Source organism: Corylus avellana, chromosome 1, assembly GCF_965113065.1.
Source record: "Corylus avellana chromosome 1, dhCorAvel1.hap1.2, whole genome shotgun sequence".
Taxonomy (NCBI): domain Eukaryota; kingdom Viridiplantae; phylum Streptophyta; class Magnoliopsida; order Fagales; family Betulaceae; genus Corylus; species Corylus avellana.
Window position 1 is genome coordinate 39634015 of NC_142490.1, and position 19271 is coordinate 39653285.

General features: G+C 38.8%; 1 protein-coding gene and 1 pseudogene across 2 annotated transcripts; both read right to left on the bottom strand.

The window, feature by feature from the left end:
- Window positions 1–1529: 1529 nt before the first annotated feature.
- LOC132169772 (glutamate receptor 3.4-like) lies at window positions 1530–12265 on the bottom strand. Of its 2 annotated transcripts, XM_088510730.1 has the most exons (7): window positions 11041–12265; window positions 10330–10343; window positions 9850–9931; window positions 9006–9230; window positions 8516–8871; window positions 2825–2870; window positions 1530–1990 (listed from the first exon to the last, which is right to left on the bottom strand). In XM_088510730.1, exons 4-7 carry the CDS (start codon window positions 9220–9222, stop codon window positions 1530–1532), a joined length of 1080 nt encoding a protein of 359 aa, XP_088366856.1. In that variant the 5' UTR covers window positions 9223–9230; window positions 9850–9931; window positions 10330–10343; window positions 11041–12265. The 2 variants fall into 2 exon arrangements, with proteins under 2 accessions (XP_088366856.1, XP_088366855.1); XM_088510729.1 differs by lacking the exon at window positions 10330–10343 and having other exon boundaries at window positions 9850–9994; window positions 11048–12262.
- Window positions 10243–12874, bottom strand: LOC148589822 (glutamate receptor 2.2-like; annotated as a pseudogene).
- Between the last annotated feature and the right edge of the window lie 6397 nt (window positions 12875–19271).

Sequence of the window (19271 nt, forward strand, 5' to 3'; positions counted from 1 at the left end):
GGGGTCCATTATCACTGTTTTGGTAGTTTATGGGGTAAATTGTTGTAATTGATAGTTTGGAGGGTAGATTATCATTGGGGTGGTAGTTTGAGAGGGTTAAATGGACTTTACCCTAAATACTTTAATTAAATATTTAAAAAAATAAAGGTATTTTAAAAAATTTTAAGGCCTCCATTAGAATTTAACAAAAAATCTTATCGGATGAATGACATTACAAATTTGTTAAAAGATTGGTGCATTAAATTGAGAATTTTTTAACTTTCGGATATGATTGTAAACGGGAACAAAGTTGATGGAAGTAAGTGAAACTTTCACCTAATAAATAATAGGATTAAATACTCTTTTGCTCCCCAAGGTTTAAACTCTATATTTTTTTTCTCCCTTAAAGTTTCATTTTTATCATAGAAGGTACATGTTGTTTTCATAAAGATGGAGATGGTACCTCCGATAAAATTTCGTCCAAAACTTAACGAAACGTCACGTCAGAACCAATCAAATGCCACCACGTGTCATATAATTAATTTTTTTAAGAAAATATTTTTTAAATAAATTAAAAAGATTAAATATTTATGTTTTTTTCAAAAAAGAAAAAAAAGAAAAAAGAAAAAAGAAAAAAAAATTTGGGGTGACTCCGCTGGCCAAGCCCTTTGGCCATGGGCCACCCCATCTGGCTGATATGAGGGTGGCGAGCCACCCCCATGGCCGGACCCCGCCACCCCCATGGCCGGATGGGGTGGCTTGGAGCCAAAGGGGTGGCCGAAACCACCCCAATGGGTTTGAGGGTGGTTTCGGCCACCCCTTTGGCTAGTTTGTCGGATGGGGGTTTGGAGCTGTTCCTCCAGTCCTCTCTGAGCTTCACTGATTTTGAAGACTTGGAATTCCAATCTATTCCTCAAAAGAAACATGTAGTTATGCTATAAAACCCATAGAGGAAGAGGAAGATGAAGGCACAATGGAGATTGACACAGGAATCGAAGAGAGGTTGGAAATGAAGGAAGCCATAGTTGTGGAGAGAGAGAGCTGGAACTACTGCGAGTGAGAGGGCCACCCCTTTAGCTCCTTGGGGTGGCCCAGCCACCCCAAACTGGCCAGATGGGGTGGCCAATATATATTTTTTTTCTTGTAAGAATATAATTTTTTTAATCCTTTTTAGGTTTTTTTTTTTTTAAAAAAATTAATTATATGATACGTGATAACATTTGATTGGTACTGATGTGACATTCTGTTAAGTTTTGGACGGAATTTTATCGGAAGTACCATCTTCGTCTTTATGAAAATCTCATATACTAAGGGAAAAAAATAAAGAGTTTAAATCCTAAGAAGCAAAAGAATATTTAACCCTAAATATATAATATCAATCATAAACTTTATTCCATCAGAAATTGTCATTTAAATACAATGGTTTTATAACCAACATTGATAGATAATGATAATCAACATAAACTTTATTCATTACTACTTCATATCTAACCAACCACATTCTCTTGATGAGGATTAAAAACCCGGCCAGGATAAGAGGATTACGTCATCTAATGCGTCTCATTTGTAGCCGATGTATCTGCCCGAGTTGGAGCGCTTCTTGCTTTGTTCATATAAAAGTATTTTACTAGTGTAGCTGCTTTCTTCCATAAGCTGTCGTCTGTGTCCGCCAAAGCTGGAGCTCTTTGCAGATTCTTGTTGTTCAAGTATCTTACGAGTCTAACCATCTTCCAAACGCTCTCATCACCTGGAACTTGATGTTGCCAACGATCTATTGGTAAGCGGATTAGCGATAGTAGAAGACAAATGGTAGAGGTGCCAAAAGATAGTAGATAGAGAACCTCAAAGCTCCGGAGGCTCAAGCTTTCAGGTTTGCTGGAAGTTCTGTTGGGTGAGCATTCTTGTGAGGGAGTCAACCATTTATCTTCCAGTGACTTTAACTCACCCTTCTCCGATAGCTTTAGAATGGCTTCAGAAAAATCCCTGGTAAATGGCGAACCTTTCTGGAATGCTTGAATGGGGAACAAAAGAAGATTTCTATAGGTCTTGTTGGTAGTAGATGAAACAGATTTTTACTTTCTAAGAGGACTCCAAAAGGGTGATAAAAGGAAAAAGTTAAACCTTAAAGGGGTTTCTTAATTGGCCCTGCCCAAAACTTATACAATAATTAATGTAGGTATATATGGAATAGATAAACAAAAACACGCATCCGCATATATACGTAGAGAAATGCTTTCTTATATTAATTTTCCTATCCTCTCATTTTGAAAATCAACCATTAAATTTGTAGGACTCATACATGAGTGTTTGTGAATCCTAAGGTGTACTAAATAGCAGGTCTCATATATGTACGTATGACAGAAAAAGTAGGGGATCCAACTTGGTACGTACAGTTGGTTTAATAAATATCTAACATGTATTTTATGTCCAGTTATCTCTCTAGCTGCACCATTCTAAGCATAAGCATTAACTTGAATGGGAAATGAAATTAGTTTCAGTAATGCTATACATATACACACTCTTATTTCTTTACATCCATATATAGATTGCTTTTAAAACCAGTATTATGTTCAAAATCAATAAAGATCTATCACAAATTCAATGACAAGTTTAAAAGCTACTTATGAGTGTGAAGAAGTGGAAGTTTGTATAGCATTACTCAATTAGTTTAGCTGCTGTAGACTCTGTGCAAAATTGTTTCTTTGCAAAGTTGAACATCTTTTAAACAGAGTATACTCTATTATTAGAATTATGAATGCATAATAAAGAATATCAAGAGGCATTATTCTAAAATTTAAGGGGTGTGTGCGTGGAAGTGAGTTTGTTGCAATGTTTCAGTTAACACTCGCAAGGCCCAATCCTCCAGATCTTGTGGAATATATGGTGCCAGTTAGGGGTGGCAAAATGGGTACCCATACACGACCCGATTAGACCCGCGGGTACCCATTACACGATTAGCTTATACCCAGACACGACCCGTTTAGCTAAACGGGTAATCGGGTTTGACACGATTATGACACGAAAATAATCGGGTAACCCGACACGACCCGTTTTACCCGTTTAAAATAACCGGGTATAAATGGGTAGACACGACCCGACACGACCCGATTACCCTAAACTATAATTTTTTTTTTTTAAAAAAAAAAATTAAAATTCAAAATTGTAATAATAATACTAATACATCAATATAGTCAATGCAAAAAATTGAGTTCTAACTTCTAAGAGATTAAAGGTTTTAATAAAGGATAAGAAAAAAAAAAAAAAATTGGAAAGTGACCGTAATTGACAAATTGTACTCCAAAATAAATTACTAAACTCATAATTTCACCTAAACTTAAAAGTTAAAAGTTAAAACAAGTAAGTTCATTTATTAAAATAGTTCACTTATAATTTAGTCCCACATGTAACAAAAGTGTTAAAAAATTAATTTGAATAAAGATACAAATTCTCAGACATTTTTTTTAGCATCCAACCCTGGGCCAAGACTCAATATTTTTGAATTCCATGACCATGAGACTATGAGAGCCATAGAAGACCAAGATCCTTATTTAATTGTGCAAAGACAGAGGAGGTTAAAGGGTCTCCTGGAGTGGGTTTCAGGAAAAAAAGAGATCATAAATGTTTTGGAAGGGTTTAAGGAAGTTGGATAGGATTTTATATGTGGAACTGGAGATTGTTGACTTTTCAACCCAATGTTTTGTGTGAGGGTTCCATCGAATTTTCTTCCCTAGATTGTTGAAGTGAAGAATGGGTTGGTGGTGAATAGTTTCTGTGGATACAAAGATATGCATTGGAATCCCATTCTTCGAGAAGGCTGCAGCATCTGGAGTTGAAGTTGGTTGTGACATTATTTGAGTAGCCTTGTCCTCTTAGGGTGACCACTGGCCAGGGAAGTGGAAAAGAGTGTTAGGCTTTAATGACAGGATTCTTTTTCCCCAGTGCATGCTCAAGCAATGGTAGGATTCTTGTTTCTGGTGGGTTTTGCTTTCCATGGTGGCCAATCCTTTTGAGGACTGTGGTCTGTGAAATTCACTTCTCATATGCATATAATCCCGCCAGTAACAATTAACATTCGATATCTAGTAATTTTCTACTCATATTTGATACTTTCATACTGCAAATACATTTATCAAAATGTGTAATATAATAGAATAGTTATAATTTAAGTGATTTTCATTTTAGCAACGAAATAAAAAAAAAGCTAACAAAAACAAAATAATAAATACAAAAAGAAACAAAACTCAAAACTACATCAACATTAGATTCATAATTCCTTGCAAAATACAAAATAGGTTCCCATGAGCCAATGTCTATTATGCCACTCCACTTAAGGATCCATGAAGGCATCCATGATCCACCCATATAATCAAAGTCCAAAGATATAAATTATAAAACACTACAAATATAATCAGTTTAAGAAATATTAATAGATTGTGCTCCAGATGAATCTGGAATGTCACAGGAAATTGTCAAAACATCATCTTCTTTGCCATCCAAGTCCAACTTCATTTGTGTGAGTTCTATATCAAAAAATAAGAAGAATTAGTATTATTTTATTATAGTGTAATAAAAAAATAATACACATAAACGAAGAAATTAAATATGGAAATAACTAATATTACCTTCATCTCCATATAACCAATCTTTGGTGCAAACTAATGCCTCAGCAATGTCAGGCTTGAGTGAACTCCTATATTGATCAATCACACGTCCACCAATGCTAAAAGTGGATTCCGAAGCAACAGTAGAAACAGGAATACTCAAAACATCACGAGCTATAGCAGCTACTTCAGGATATCGAAATTGATTTCCTTTCCAAAATGAAAGGATGTCAAATGTATCATCCAAATCGACAGACCTAGGCTCCTCCAAATAAATGTCCAATTGATTCTTTTAAAAATTAATATCATCTCCAGCAAATGCTAAATAGTCCTACATGAAAGTATAAAACAAAGAGAATATAAACATAAATAAGTGAGTATATATATATATATATATATATATATATATATATATATATATATATACTAAGTTACAAAAAAGATAAGAAATTAATGATATTATTCACCTTTTGCCAAGATAGTTTTGCTCTAGGTACTTGGGGGCGCCGAGCAGTTATGGAGCTTGAACTTGAAGTATTAGAAGAAGCACTATACTCCATAAAAAGATTCTTAATTTTCTCACGAACATTCTCGAATTGTATAGAATCCATAACTCCATAGATCTTCGTATAGTAATAATTTACAAGATGAAGCTTATAACGAGGATCTAATATAACTGCTATGGCCAACACTGCACTGAATTCTAACCAATATTTCTCGAATTTAGAGATCATTTGAGTTGCCATTAATCTTCTATGCTCATCTTCACTCACAATGTCTTCCTTCAAAGATAAATAAATCATGGCAACTACGGGAAAGTATAGGTTGGCAGTAAGATACTTAGTACCAGAAAAAACACATGTAGCTTCATAAAAGCAAGCTAAGAAACTACTGATATCACCCACCTTTTCCTACTCAAGTGCACTAGGACAATGCGGTGTATAGTTTGAATCAATCATTGCCAAATAACTAAAAGCACTACGATAATGAATAGCACTCTCAAGCATAAGATAAGTAGAATTCCATCTGGTTGGCACATCTTGTTTTAATCCCTTATGACTGTCCAATGACATTTGATTTACCGCATGAAGAAATTTTTGTTTTCGCCCTTGTGATCCCTTAATATACTTTACGCTATCTCGAACCTTTTCGATAGCATCATCAATTTCTTTTAATCCATCTTGCACAATCAAGTTAAGAATATGGGCACAACAACGCATATGAAAGAACTCACCTTCACAAAGAAGGGCTTTCTTAATGTTCAGTGTTTGCTTTAAAAAGTCAACACAACGATCATTAGCAGAAGCATTGTCCAATGTTATAGTAAAAATCTTGTTCTCAATCCCCCACTCTTGTAGCAAATCATATATCTTTTCTTTCAAAGAAACACCATCATGTGGTGGGGGCATAAAAGAAAAGTTTAACACCCTTTTAGTTAATACCCAATCTTTGTTAATAAAATGTGCAGTAAGGCACATATATCCATCGGTTGTCAAAGACGTCCACATATCAGATGTTAAACAAATCCTCCCAGGACAAGCATGCAACATAGATTTAATCTTTTCTTTCTCCCTCATATGCATCTTAACCAAATCTGCCTTAGCAGTATTTCTAGATATAGAGGGTACATCACCACGCAAGTACTGATGTAATTGTCTTAAACCATCATATTCAACAAATGAAAAGGGCAAATCATGCTTAATAATCAAAGCAACCAACAATTCTCTATATACTTTGGGATCAAATTTAGAGCCACTTACTGACAGAGATCCTGCTTTCCCAGCTAAGAGCATCTGCCCAACATCACGAGTGTTTGCCCCCCCACAAACTTGAATGTGCTTTCTCAAATTCCCAGTCCCATATGAACTTCGAGCCTTGTACCTATTACCACATGTCTTGCATTTTGCCCACACCTCCGGGTCATTTGGATCCGTATTGGGAACGACATCATAATATTGCCAAACAGTTGAGGTCCTCCTCCGCTTCTTTCCCTTTTTGTTACTCCCAGTCCCCACAGAAACAGAGTCACCTTCTAGTGACGGTAATTCGACCACATCGTCATCAATGTCGAATGCATCTTCAAGAACTTCTTCAATATTCATCTACACACATAAATTACATAATCATTAGTTAAACTATTAAAGTATATGACTAATGACTATATGCTATATAACTATAAATTAAATATTTAAGAATAAATTAAAAGCTATATAGCTAAGTGAAATAAAATAATCCAACCCAAATCTTGCAATAAGCAACTATGGTTAATCTAAATATCTTTTTTATTTTCCTCTCTCTCTCTTTATGAAGTTCCATTCTACTTTTAATCCCCCAATTTTATTTTCAGTTTTAAGTTTTTAAAATCTTTATTTTTAATTAAAAAAAATCATTGCTTTGGCCATATTTGCCATAAATTGTTCAACAATGCAAATTCAATCAATGATTTAGCAAAATTATGTACACTAATATATAGTAAAAAAAATGTAATTAAGCCATTAAGGTATAAACCCTAAACCATATAATATCACATGATTCACATAATTGCTTGAAAGACAAATATATATCAAAAATTCAAACAATCCAAGATTCAAAATCAGAGTCTACAATGTCAATATATATAAAATTTTCAAACAATTAAAATCAAAGTCTAGACTTACAAAAAAAAAAAAAAAAAAAATCAGAGTCAGAGAAATGTAATTAAGCCATTAAGGTATAAACCCTAAACCATATAATATCACATGATTCACATAATTGCTTGAAAGACAAATATATATCAAAAATTCAAACAATCCAAGATTCAAAATCAGAGTCTACAATGTCAATATATATAAAATTTTCAAACAATTAAAATCAAAGTCTAGACTTACAAAAAAAAAAAAAAAAAATCAGAGTCAGAGAAATGTAATTAAGCCATTAAGGTATAAACCCTAAACCATATAATATCACATGATTCACATAATTGCTTGAAAGACAAATATATATCAAAAATTCAAACAATCCAAGATTCAAAATCAGAGTCTACAGACTACAATGTCAATATATATAAAATTTTCAAACAATTAAAATCAAAGTCTAGACTTACAAAAAAAAAAAAAAAAAAAATCAGAGTCAGAGACATACCACGAGAGACAGAGAGCTGCGGGCCTGCGGCTGACGGCAACGGTGACTCGGTGAGGACGGCGAGTCGGCGACGGTGAGGTACGTTCTTGGCTCTTGCTAACGCCTAAGGCCCCTAAGTTCCTAACGGCGAGGAGCGGAGGAGGCCCACGAGGAGGAGGGAGACTGGGAGAGTGGAGCTGTGGAGACCCGAGAGAGAGAGAGGGAGAATCGGGAGACGGGGAGAGTCACGAGTGGCCGAGTGGGACTGTGGGATGCCGGACTGTCGGTGACGGAGGGAGAGGGAGAGACCGAGTGAGAGGGAGTCAGGGAGAGGGTTAGGTTACGCTTACGTTACAGAGACTAGAGAGACTTATTTTTACTTTTTAGTTCAAAAATCAAATGGTAATTGGTAAAGTAAGCAAACTGACTTACTGAAGTCTGACGTGAGGAGTGTCTGAGGAGACTGAGGCGAGAGAGAAGAGAGTCGTGCGTGCCCCAGTGCCGGGTCCAGAAAAAAACCAAGAAAAAAACAAACCGGGTTGCGGTTGGCGGGTGACGGGTCCAGGAAAAAGAAAAAAAAAAAACCAGGTCTGGCGGGTCGACCCGCCAGACCCGCCAGACCCGGATACTATGCGGGTCTGGCGGGTCGACCAGCCAGACCCGCACAGTAATCGTGTCTGGCGGGTCGACCCGCCAGACACGAAATTTCCGGGTCTTAATCGGGTAGACCCGATTACGACCCGAACCCGATTAGCCCAAACCCAATACCTGTTTTTTCGTGTCGTGTTCGTGTCGGATTTGCGGGTCGTGTCAAAATTGCCGGCCCTAGTGCCAGTGTATGCCTTGCAATACTTATCGAGGAAAACTTTCTCATATGGGAGTTCAAGAAAGGCAACATTTATGTTGTTGCTTTTGAATTCCTTTGGGAACTTGTCTTCTCTGACAACCTTCACGATATTCTCTGGCTTGAAGTTAAGCACATTCTCGATATATTTCTGTTCGAATGGACCGCCATCGCAACCAACTTTCAAGTTGTTCTTCTTTAACCACTCAATATCTGTAACATTTGGTTCCAGTTTTTGCACGGTGAGCATTGACGACAGACTAGCAGTGTAGCTTGAGGTTAGTATCAACACGAGAAAGAGCCACACTGCAACAACCATATGTGTTAAGTTGTTGTGGACTTTCTCCCCTGCAACATCAAACCATGTGATATGAGTGCTTTCAAATCATAACTAAAGCAATTAGTTAGTTTTCCATAGAGCTAGCATATATAATAGAATGTCGATGGGCGGCTCTATACTAATATTGATACTTTATACTTACTATGAGCAAAGAATAGAGAGGAGAAGGTAAACCAAAGTGCAGTGCTAATTTGATTCTTCCATGGGTCACTAAATTCTGGATTCGATTGGCGCTCTAGGAACCAAACAATGATCATCGTGTACATCAAGATGGCACCAGTCACCTCCCACATTCTCCAGGTGAAAGGTTTGGTAAATGTCATTGGTACTGAACCTTCAAGTTTTGCCGGAACTATCATCGCCAAATCTGACTCATGTTGTGACAAATGTAAATTCCAAGATCACCAAAGAAATAGAAAAGTACAGAATATAAAAATAACACAACTACACAGGACACTAAGATTTAAGTGATTCGGCTTAACAAGCCTATATCCACTTGCGGAGATAATTCAGGAAAAATTTACTAACAAAAAAGTAGAGTACAAAAAGTAGTACAAACAAAACCACTCAAACCCAAAAGCTTCAATACACTCCAATTTCATTTAAAAGAGAATTAAACACAAAAGAGAAAAATAATATTCTCTAAAATTCTTTTAGCATTTCAGCACTCTAAAAGTGAGATCAAAATGAAAAAAAATGGTGTACGCCTTTTTCTCTATGCAGCACAAGCCCCTCTCTGTCTCTCTCGGCAAGCGTTTCTTTTTCTTCTTTCTCTCTTTTCGGCTAAAGTTGCTGCCCTCCTCTTCTATGACCGAATGGCTTCAAATAATAAAACAAAGCCAGCCTTTTCACAAAGCTTCTAGAAGAAGCTCAATCAATGGAGAGCAAAATGAACGTGTGTGAGAGAAAAACAAGTCAAAAAATATGGATGCCATACTGCTGTAGGCCCACGATAAGACTTGTGAAAGCAAGTCACCAAATCTGACAACTCGTATATGGAAGTATAAAATCCACGCATTGCAACCGGTCGGCAAGTATGGTCACGTCGCCAATGACAGCGTCATAAGTCTTTTTATTGTATTTCGACCCACATGACAAGCATACACACCTAATCAGAACAATTGATTGTAACTATATAAAAGAGAGAGAGAGAGAAAGTAGTTACTCAAAGATTCACTGCTTTTCCTAGGGGCTTTAGTTAAAGTTATTCATAGAATATTACTTACGGATTTGTATTGCTCAGGCAAAAAAACACAATACAAATGGGTGGTGTATCATTTACATATAATATTAAATCGAAAAGCAGTGGTTTGTACAATAATAAGGCTTCCTGTTTATGGTAAAATCAGTAAACAGAATTGGCACATAATAATTGAACATTAATTAAGTTTATAGTGTATCGTGGACCTCAGATTTTCATTGAATAAGGACTTCTCAATGACAAATGGCGGAGAAAAAGCTGTTACCTTATTAAAGACACGATAAACTGTTAGGTGTAACTTGCCACCTATCACACGTGGGCCCTACTAGTTCTCTACTTTTTTTGAGTTTAGGATACTTTTGTCCAAGTTTGTTTTGGAGTCATTCTCCTATGTGTAATTGGACTCCTTATTTGACTTATAGTAGAAATCTTAGACCAACATGTAAAAAGAAAGTTAAGCTTCTATATAAGGAACAAAACACAAGGTGAATTTGTGTGTGTAAAAAACGTGAAGCACCAAGGGAGGAGAAAAAAGAGAGAATTTGAGAGGAGGTACAAAGGCAGCAAGGGTGTTTTCTTCTTGGTGGTTTTTGGAGGAGCCAAAAACAAGTGATTAGAAGAAAAAAGGGTGCTGCAGAGTGAGAGAAGAAAATAGAGATCAGCCGCCATCTGTTCCAGCAAAAGAAGAGTTTGTACATCTGTCTTTTGTATTCTATTTTGGGAATAATCTTTCTTGTGTAATAGTGAGATTTGGGTGTATTGGGGCTTTGGGATCTGAGTGATTTTCTCTCTACTATTTTTGTACTCCATCTTTTGATAGTGGATTTTCTCCGGGTCGTCTCCGTCAGTGGATGTAGGCTTGTTAAGCCGAACCACTTAAATCGTTGTGTCGTATGTGATTGCTTATCTTTGTTATTCCTCATTCTTCTTATTTTTCGCATCTTACGGGTCTTAAGAAATAGGATTAATTTCCTAACATAAACCAGATCAGTGTAGGTGCCATTATATTCCACAAATTGGTGAGGCAGATCAAACTCTAAGAGTTCCAGCACCTTCCAGAAAATTTGAATGGAGAAACCATCATATTTGTTCGGATGCGGTTTCTCCCTATACTCAACCTTCACAAACTTCAAATGTTGCTTTAGCAGGAATTCCAATTTTCAGTGGCTTTGCATGAGTAGGTATTTCCCAACCTTTCGGAGTCCGATTTAAATTCCCAGGCCAAATTACATGACTGGCCAAAATTTTCTTTTCTCCTTTTCTGAAACCAAACTCTGGTTTCCACAAGTCTATTTCCTCGTACCCCTTCCCAACAACGTTAATAATTGTCAATATAGGAGTGTCTGTGAGTTGGCCTGCTTCAAAATGTATTTTTCCACTTAGACCGAAGAAATGGCTTGATAATATTTTTTCTAACAACATCTTTTGACTAGTAGTGTTACCAGACATTTTCTCTATCGCTTGTATAACAATTCTAATGCTGTCGTATGCTCGCAGGGCATAAATTCCAGGGTCACAGTTATGCTCCTCCGGATATTAAGCTCTGAAAATTTTCCGAAACTCGGCATAAAAATCTTGATTCTCAGAATAGTTAGTCTTGATTCCTAATGCACCTTCCATGGAGGATATGACGGAATCATTAACAGAGTGCAGCAAATTTGCAATGTTGTCTGCAATAATCCAAGATGAGTCATTTCCTACAAGTCCCATCTGCTTAGCTTCTCTAAACAAATGAGTCGCCATCTCTACTGATGACTGAAGAACTATGAAAACCCGAGACTTTGTTTGTTCACTAGCTTATCCAGCTCTTCATGGACAACATGTTCAGGGTCAGACACCAAAGGATGTGGTGGCAGAACCAAACGGTACTCAATTTTCGAACCAACATTTCGGAGAGTCTCAGATAAAATTGCTAACTTTCCGGAATCACCACCATATGTTTCATCTTCATAAATCGCTATGACCCTTCGCCAATTGCAGTCCTGAACAATATCTGCAATACACTTTATTTGTTCAAAACCATTTTTAGCCATTTGTATCAAATAAGGCCAACGAAGCGATGTTACAGGTGGGTTGATGGCTGGTGCTGCAAACGAAATGACCGGAACATTAGCTTGCCCTCCAACATCAGCTACTACAACGGCTTCCTGCCATGTGTGCATGCCAATAATCACTTTCACCTTTTCCTCTCTGATCAATTCTTGAGCTGTTACATACCAAAATTTATAGATTCTATTAATGTAAATTGTTGGTGCATTTTAGTATTAAAAACAGTAATATAATTAATTAATTTAAAAATTTAACAGCCACACAACAATTACCAAAATAAGTAAAGCAATAAACTAATCAGACATAACAATTTAGGTGATGAAGTGGAAACTCATTGAAGAACCCCTTAGCAGTAAAACCATTTTGGGACAGCCAAATCTAGAAAACTCATCCTTATAGCAGAATTAAAATACACACAATTTCAGCTTACAAATCCTTTCGAGAGCCGAATTCTAGGAGTTCCAGTAGACGAGGCAGCAGGCGTTCTGCCAGTTGCAATTGGGTCGTAATCGTAATCACAAGGACAATGATGCCTATGATAATGATGGGATCCGAGTGAGGCTTGTTCATCACGAGCGGCCTGTACTCATAAACTGACCACCGGTCTATGATGATTTTAGTGATGATGAAGACTTCGTTTCATCACCAGCGGCCTGCACTCATATACTGGCAATATGGGGAATGTCTATGAAGGTGCTGGCTACTGAGGTGTTTATGGAGAGCAACCTAGGTGTCAGGATTATGGTAGGGAGGAATCCCATGAATACCGGATGAAGATTGATCTCCCATCATTCGGCGGACATTTTCACATCAAAGATTTATTAGATTAGGTGATGGAGGTAGATAGGTTCTTTAATTATATGAGTTTTCACGAGGATCACAAGGTGAAGTTGTTGGCATACAAGTTCAAAGGAGGAGCATTTGCTTGGTGGGAACAATTACAGGTTTCCTAAGCCCGACAAGGGAAGAGGCCGATGACTTCATGGTTGAAGACGAAGCGGCTACTCAAGGCACGATTTTTATCATCGGAATTTGAGCAATCGTTATTCCAACAATACCAAGAGTGTCGACAATGAGGTCGAACCACCCTGGCGTATCTTGATGATTTGTATCTCCTATCCGCCCAGAATGATCTCATAGAGACAGAGGCTCAAAAAGTTATCAAAGCCATTCTTGCTATCTCCCAGAACTGGAGTTCTTATGGGCACATCATTGAGGACATCAAGATGGGCTTATCTTGCTTCCGAAGCTGGCGCGCAATGCATATTCACAGGGAAGGTAACACAGTCGCCCATTGTCTTGCTCAAAGGGCTATTGGCGGGCTGGAGACTGAACAGATTTGGTTGGAAGAAATTCCATGTTGTATTCAAGATATTCTCCTCTTAGAGCGTTTAGCTCTTGCTGTTTGGAGTCTTTGTACTCTAGACTTTTCAAGTTATGATATAAGAATCTCAATTCTATTCAAAAAAAGAAAAAAAAGAAAAAGCAATAGGATGTAAATGGATATTTAGAAGGAAAAAAAAAACACATAATGCTGATTGTACCTTTAATAAGTTTAAAGCCTGTTTTGTTTCTAAAGGTTATAGAAAAAGAGAAGGGATAGACTATTTTGACGCATATGCTCCTATTGCATGAATGAATATGCAATGTTTGAGTTTTAATTTCTCTTGTTACTGTTAATAATTTAGTTGTTCACCAAATGGATGTAAAAATTGTGTTTCTAAATGGTGACCTAGATGAAGAGATTTATATGGAGTAACCTAAAAGTTTTGTTTTGCCAAGACATGAGTATAAAGTTTGTAAATTGATTAAGTCTTTATATGGTTTAAAACAAGCTCCTAAACTATATCATGCAAAAATTGATAAAATAGTTTTATCTCTTGAATTTAGAGTGAATGGTGTACATAAATGTGTATTATAAATATAGTGTGATTATTCGTTTGTATGTAGATGATATATTAATATTTGGCAGTAACCTTCAATGTGTAGAAGAAGCTAAAAAGTTTCTTTCTTCTGACTTTGACATTAAGGATATTGGAGAGGCTGATGTGATCTTCGTGATCAAAATTGTGAGAATAATTGATGGCTTATCCTTGATACAATCTCATTACATTTAGAAAGTGATTGAGAAGTATGGTTATGAAAACCAAAAGAAAGTTCATAGACAAAATTGTCGAGGTGAAATAGGATCACTTTTGATGAACTTACCTATATGAGAGTAGGAAGTGTGACCGCTTCCTATAGTATTGATCGTACCAAGAGCTCTCATGAAATTGGGATATTGCACAGGGACAGAAAAGTGCAGAATAAGTGAAACACTCGGAGAATCAGAAAATAAACTCATGTAATATATCCGACTAGTATAATAGGATTATCACTTTAAGATTTGTTCACTGATCACCTTGACATGCGTAGTCTCAATATATCTACACTCGGTGAAAGTTCAAGTACAAAAGACACGCTCATTGAAGCGACTTATTTTTGAAAAAAATGCACAAAATTTTCATTTACTAGCTAGTTATCAAAGTGATTTGAAATAGTAGGGGACTGTTAGCTTTATCTCAAATAAATAAATAAAATGATTTATTTTTGGTATTTCAAATAATTATATGGATTATAATATATATTTAATGTGCATTTAATTGACCGTTTCAGATGCAAACAATATTGGCTTCGTTTACTTTGATGTAAAATGGTTTCCAAAAAATGATTTCCGCATTTTACGGTGTTTACTTCGACGTAAAATAGTGCTCAACGGAAAATATTTTCCTTTTGACCTAAAATTTTTCTTTGATTTTTGGAAAAGGGTTTACAGTTTTGAAAACCATAAACCATTTTCCGATTATGAGCATCTCATTTTTAAATCTATAGACCTTGTCAAAATCCGCCCAAAACCTCGCAGGGACTTGACCGGGACTCGCATAGGACCTACTTAGGACTGCGTAAGGACCAGCCCGGGACCTAACCGGACTTGAACGGGACCTGCCTGAACCTGCCCAAGACTTGATCGGGACCCGCCCAGGACTTGACCGGGAACCGCCCGGACCCCGCCGGGACTTGCCCTGGACTTGACCGGGACCCCGCTAGGACTTGCCCGGGACTTGATCGGGACTTGCTCGGGACCTGTTGGGGACCTGACCGGGACCCTCTCGGGACTAGACCTAGCACTCGCCAGGACCTGCATGGGACTTGACCGGGACCCACTCGGGACTTGGCCGAGACGCACCCGGGAACAGGCCGCAACTTGCTAGGGACCTGCTCGGGACCTGACCGGGACTCGCCTGGGACCTGACCGGGACCTGCTTAGGACTTGCCCAGGACCCCGACGGGACCCGCTCGAGACTTGACTGGGACCTGACCAAGACTTGACCGGGACCCGCCTAGGACTTGCCCTAGACTTGATCGAGACCCGCTTAGGACTTGACAGGGCCTGCCCGAGACCTAATCGGGACCCGCCGGGACTTGACCAAGACCTGTCGGGACTTGACCGAGACCCACCCAGGACTTGCCTAGGATCCCGCTGGGAACCGCCCAAGACTTGACCGGGCTTACCCAAGACCCGCCCGGGACTTGCTCGGTCGGGTCCTGGGTAGGTCCCGATCAAGTCCCCTTAGGGTCTCGGTCAAGTCTTGGCGGGGTCCCTAGCAAGTCCCGGGCGGGTTCCCGTCAAGTCTCAACGAGGTCTCAGATAAGTCTCGAGAGGGCCTCGGGCAAGTCTCGGGTGGGTCTAGGTCAAGTCCTAGCAGGATCCTGGTCAAGTCCCGGGCAGGTCCTGGCGGGGTCCCGGGCAAGTCTCGGTTAAGTCTTGGTCAAGTCCTGGGCTGGTCCCGGCGGGGTCCCGGGCAAGTCCCAATCAAGTCTCGGGCAGGTCCCGGCAAGGTCCTAGACATGTCCCGATCAAGTCTCGGCGGGGTCCAGGGCAGGTCCTTGCGGAGTCTCGAACAAGTCCTGTGCAGGTCCCAGCGGGGACCTTATTGGAAAAAAAAATATATAGAAAAAGATATTAAAAAAAAAAAAAAATTTCGTGTGCACGGTAAACGCCGTAAAATGTTTTCAACATAAAACATTTTAAGGAAAATGACTTTCCTGAAAATATTTTCCGATGGCTCCGTTTATTTCGACGTAAAATAGTTTTTAGAAAATAATTTTCACATTTTATGGTATTTACTTCGACGTAAAATAGTGGTCAACGGAAAATATTTTCTTTTTGACCAGAAATTCTTCTTTAATTTTCGGAAAATGGTTTACAGTTTTGAAAACCATAAACCATTTTCCGACTATGAGTATTTCATTCTTAAATCGATGGAACTTGCTAAGACCCGTCCAGAACCTCGCCGAAACTTGACCGGGACTCGCCCAGGACCCGTCTAGGACCCACCCGAGACCTGCCCGGGACCCGCCCGGCATCTGATAGGACCTACTCTGGACTTGACCGGGACCCGCCTAGGACTTAACCGAGACTCGCTTGAGACTTGACCAGGATTTGACAGGAACCCGCCCAGGGCCCACCCGAAACCCGCTCGGGACTTACGTGGGACCCCGGTGGGACCCGGCTAGGACCCACTCGGGACTTGACCGAGACTTAATCGGGACACACCTAGGACTTGCTCGAGACTTGATCGGGACTTGCCCAGGACCTGCTGGGACTTGACCAAGACTGGCCAGGGACTTGCCTAGGTCCCTGCCCGAGACTTGACCATACCTGCCCAAGACCCGCTCGGGACTTGCCCGGTCAAGTCCCGGGCAGGTTCTGGTCAAGTCCCGTCGGGGTCCCGGTCAAGTCCCTAGCAGGTCTCGGTTTGGTCCCTAGCAAGTCCCGGGTGGGTCCCGGTCAAGTCCCGGCGGGGTCCGAGGCAAGTCCTGATCAAGTCCTGGTCAAGTCCCGGTCAAGTACTGGGTGGGTCCCAGCGGGTCCATAAGAAGTCCAGGGCAGGTCCCGGTCAAGTCCTGGGCAGGTCCCGACGAGGTTCCGATCAAGTCTCGGCAAGGTCCCTAGCAGGTCCTTGCGAGGTCTCGAATATGTCTTGTGGAGGTCCCGGCGGGGACCTTATTGGAAAAAAATATATATAAAAAAATATTTTTAAAAAAATTATTTTCCGTGTGCACAGTAAACGCCTTAAAAATGTTTTCGACATAAAATATTCTTAGAAAAAATTGCTTTCCTGAAAATATTTTCCGACGAAAATCATTTTTATGTCGAAGTAAACGGAGCCTAAGAGAAAAATAAATGAAACCTTTTCTAAAACTGTAAAATATTTTTTAAGTTTGAGATTATCTTCTCAAATCTAGCTAGACCACCATCAGAAGCTATCGGACCATCACTAGAGGTTGCAAGAAGTCGCTAGGTCATTTTTCGCAATCTCTCTTTTTAGGTACAAGTTAAACGCAGAGAAATATTTAAAAAAAAACATTTTTTCTAAAAGGGTTAAAAATATTTGAAGTCAAACATGTAGACCAGTAAGTCAACCAAACGTGATTTGGTGAATTACGAATTATGGAATTCTTTCCTTATAAAGCATGCATTTGAATTCTATCCATTCACACAAGGCAACACTATTCAACAAAGGCAATAATCGCTAGCAATGCAAAACAAGAAGACCATGTCAACTTATAAAGAAATCGTGGAGACCACGCCAACAGTCTACTGCTACTCAAAGGAAAAGATCGCATACAATTGATTCTTGTATAAACGACAATTTATACTCTCCTTGTAAATCAACGTATATGCATGGATGGGAAAAAGTCTTCTTGTTTCACAAAATTTAGGAGAAACTCACCTTTTGAAGTCATCCATGGATGGGTATCATGGGTTAACACTTCAATATTCTTAGAAACATGTATTCCTTCAATATTCTTAAGGATAATGCATTCCTTGTTTAGTTCTAATGTGCTCCATAACAAGGTTTCACCAATGGAAGCAAGAATGAAGATATAGAGCCACCATTATTTGGAAATTTAGGAGAACTGACACACCTTACCTATACATATATTAATACTTAACCTAAAGGGCTTATTCTATTAGAAAAAAAATAAAAAAAAAAGGGCTCAGTTTTTTTTTGGGTTCGAAAATAGGAAAGTAATATCTGCACAACTATAGTTTATTTTGTTGTTTATAAAGTCATCCAGGCGGAGGGATGAGTCTTTTCCACAGAAAGACTCATCCCTTATTCTTGAGCATTTTGTTGTTTATAAGTATGAATGCATGGCAGTTGGCACCCCTTATTACTGAGCACTTGTGATTGATATAGAGCATGTATTAACTTGATTATAAAACATGCCTATCCAAGGCAAAACAAATTATTAGATTGCCCTAAGCACTTTAATCCAAACAGAGCAGCCATCTCCAGCAATTTTGCAGCAAACAAGACTCCATGCCAAATCTGTGGCAGAGTTAACCACCAAGCTCTCGATTGTTTCCACAGAATGGACTTTGCTTTCCAAGGGCGCCATCCACTATTAGACCTTGTTGCGATATCATCTCAATCCATTGCTCTAGAAGATGAGGATCATTGGTTAGCAGACAGAGGGGCTAACATCCATATCACACTTGACTTGGACAAATTGAACATATAGCAACCATACGAGGGCAATAAGACAGTGGCAATAGGTAATGGTAGTGGGCTTGGTATCTCCCATACTGGTTCCTCCTCCTTTCCCACCTCAAATTCCTTGCTTTACCTTAATGACATCTTACATTGCCCTGATGCTGCTGCAAACCTTCTCTCTATAAATAAATTCTACTGTGATACCAATTGTGTGTTTGAACTAACAGCAACCTATTTTTTGATTAAGGACAACCTCACAAGAAGGATCCTCTTGCAAGGGGCCAGTAAGGATGGCTTCTACCCTATTCAGCTGCAGCACTTCACCAGAAACAAAGTGAGAGCTCTCACTTGCCACATTGGAGTCAAAGTACCTCCCTTAATATGGCACAATAGATTAGTACACCCCAGTAAACCTGTTGTGTAGTAGATTCTCAACAAGCATCAGCTTCCAATATCTTTAATTCAGTCGAGTCAGTCCCTTAATGTCTCTTGTCAGTTAGGCAACAACAAACAATTAATTTTTTCTAAGTCTAGTTGAATTTCTCATGCCCCTTTAGAGCTTATTCATAGGATGTGCGGATTTCTCCAATTCAGTCAATAAATGGAAGCACTT

Coding starts and splice junctions, on each gene's coding strand:
- LOC132169772 (XM_088510730.1), bottom strand. CDS start 9,222: ATGATAGTTCCGGCAAAACTTGAAGGTTCAGTACCAATGACATTTACC. Junction 8,872..9,005: donor CTCTCTATTCTTTGCTCATA/GTAAGTATAAAG, acceptor TTGATGTTGCAG/GGGAGAAAGTCCACAACAAC. Junction 1,991..2,824: donor TGGAGGATTGGGCCTTGCGA/GTGTTAACTGAA, acceptor TCCCCATTCAAG/CATTCCAGAAAGGTTCGCCA.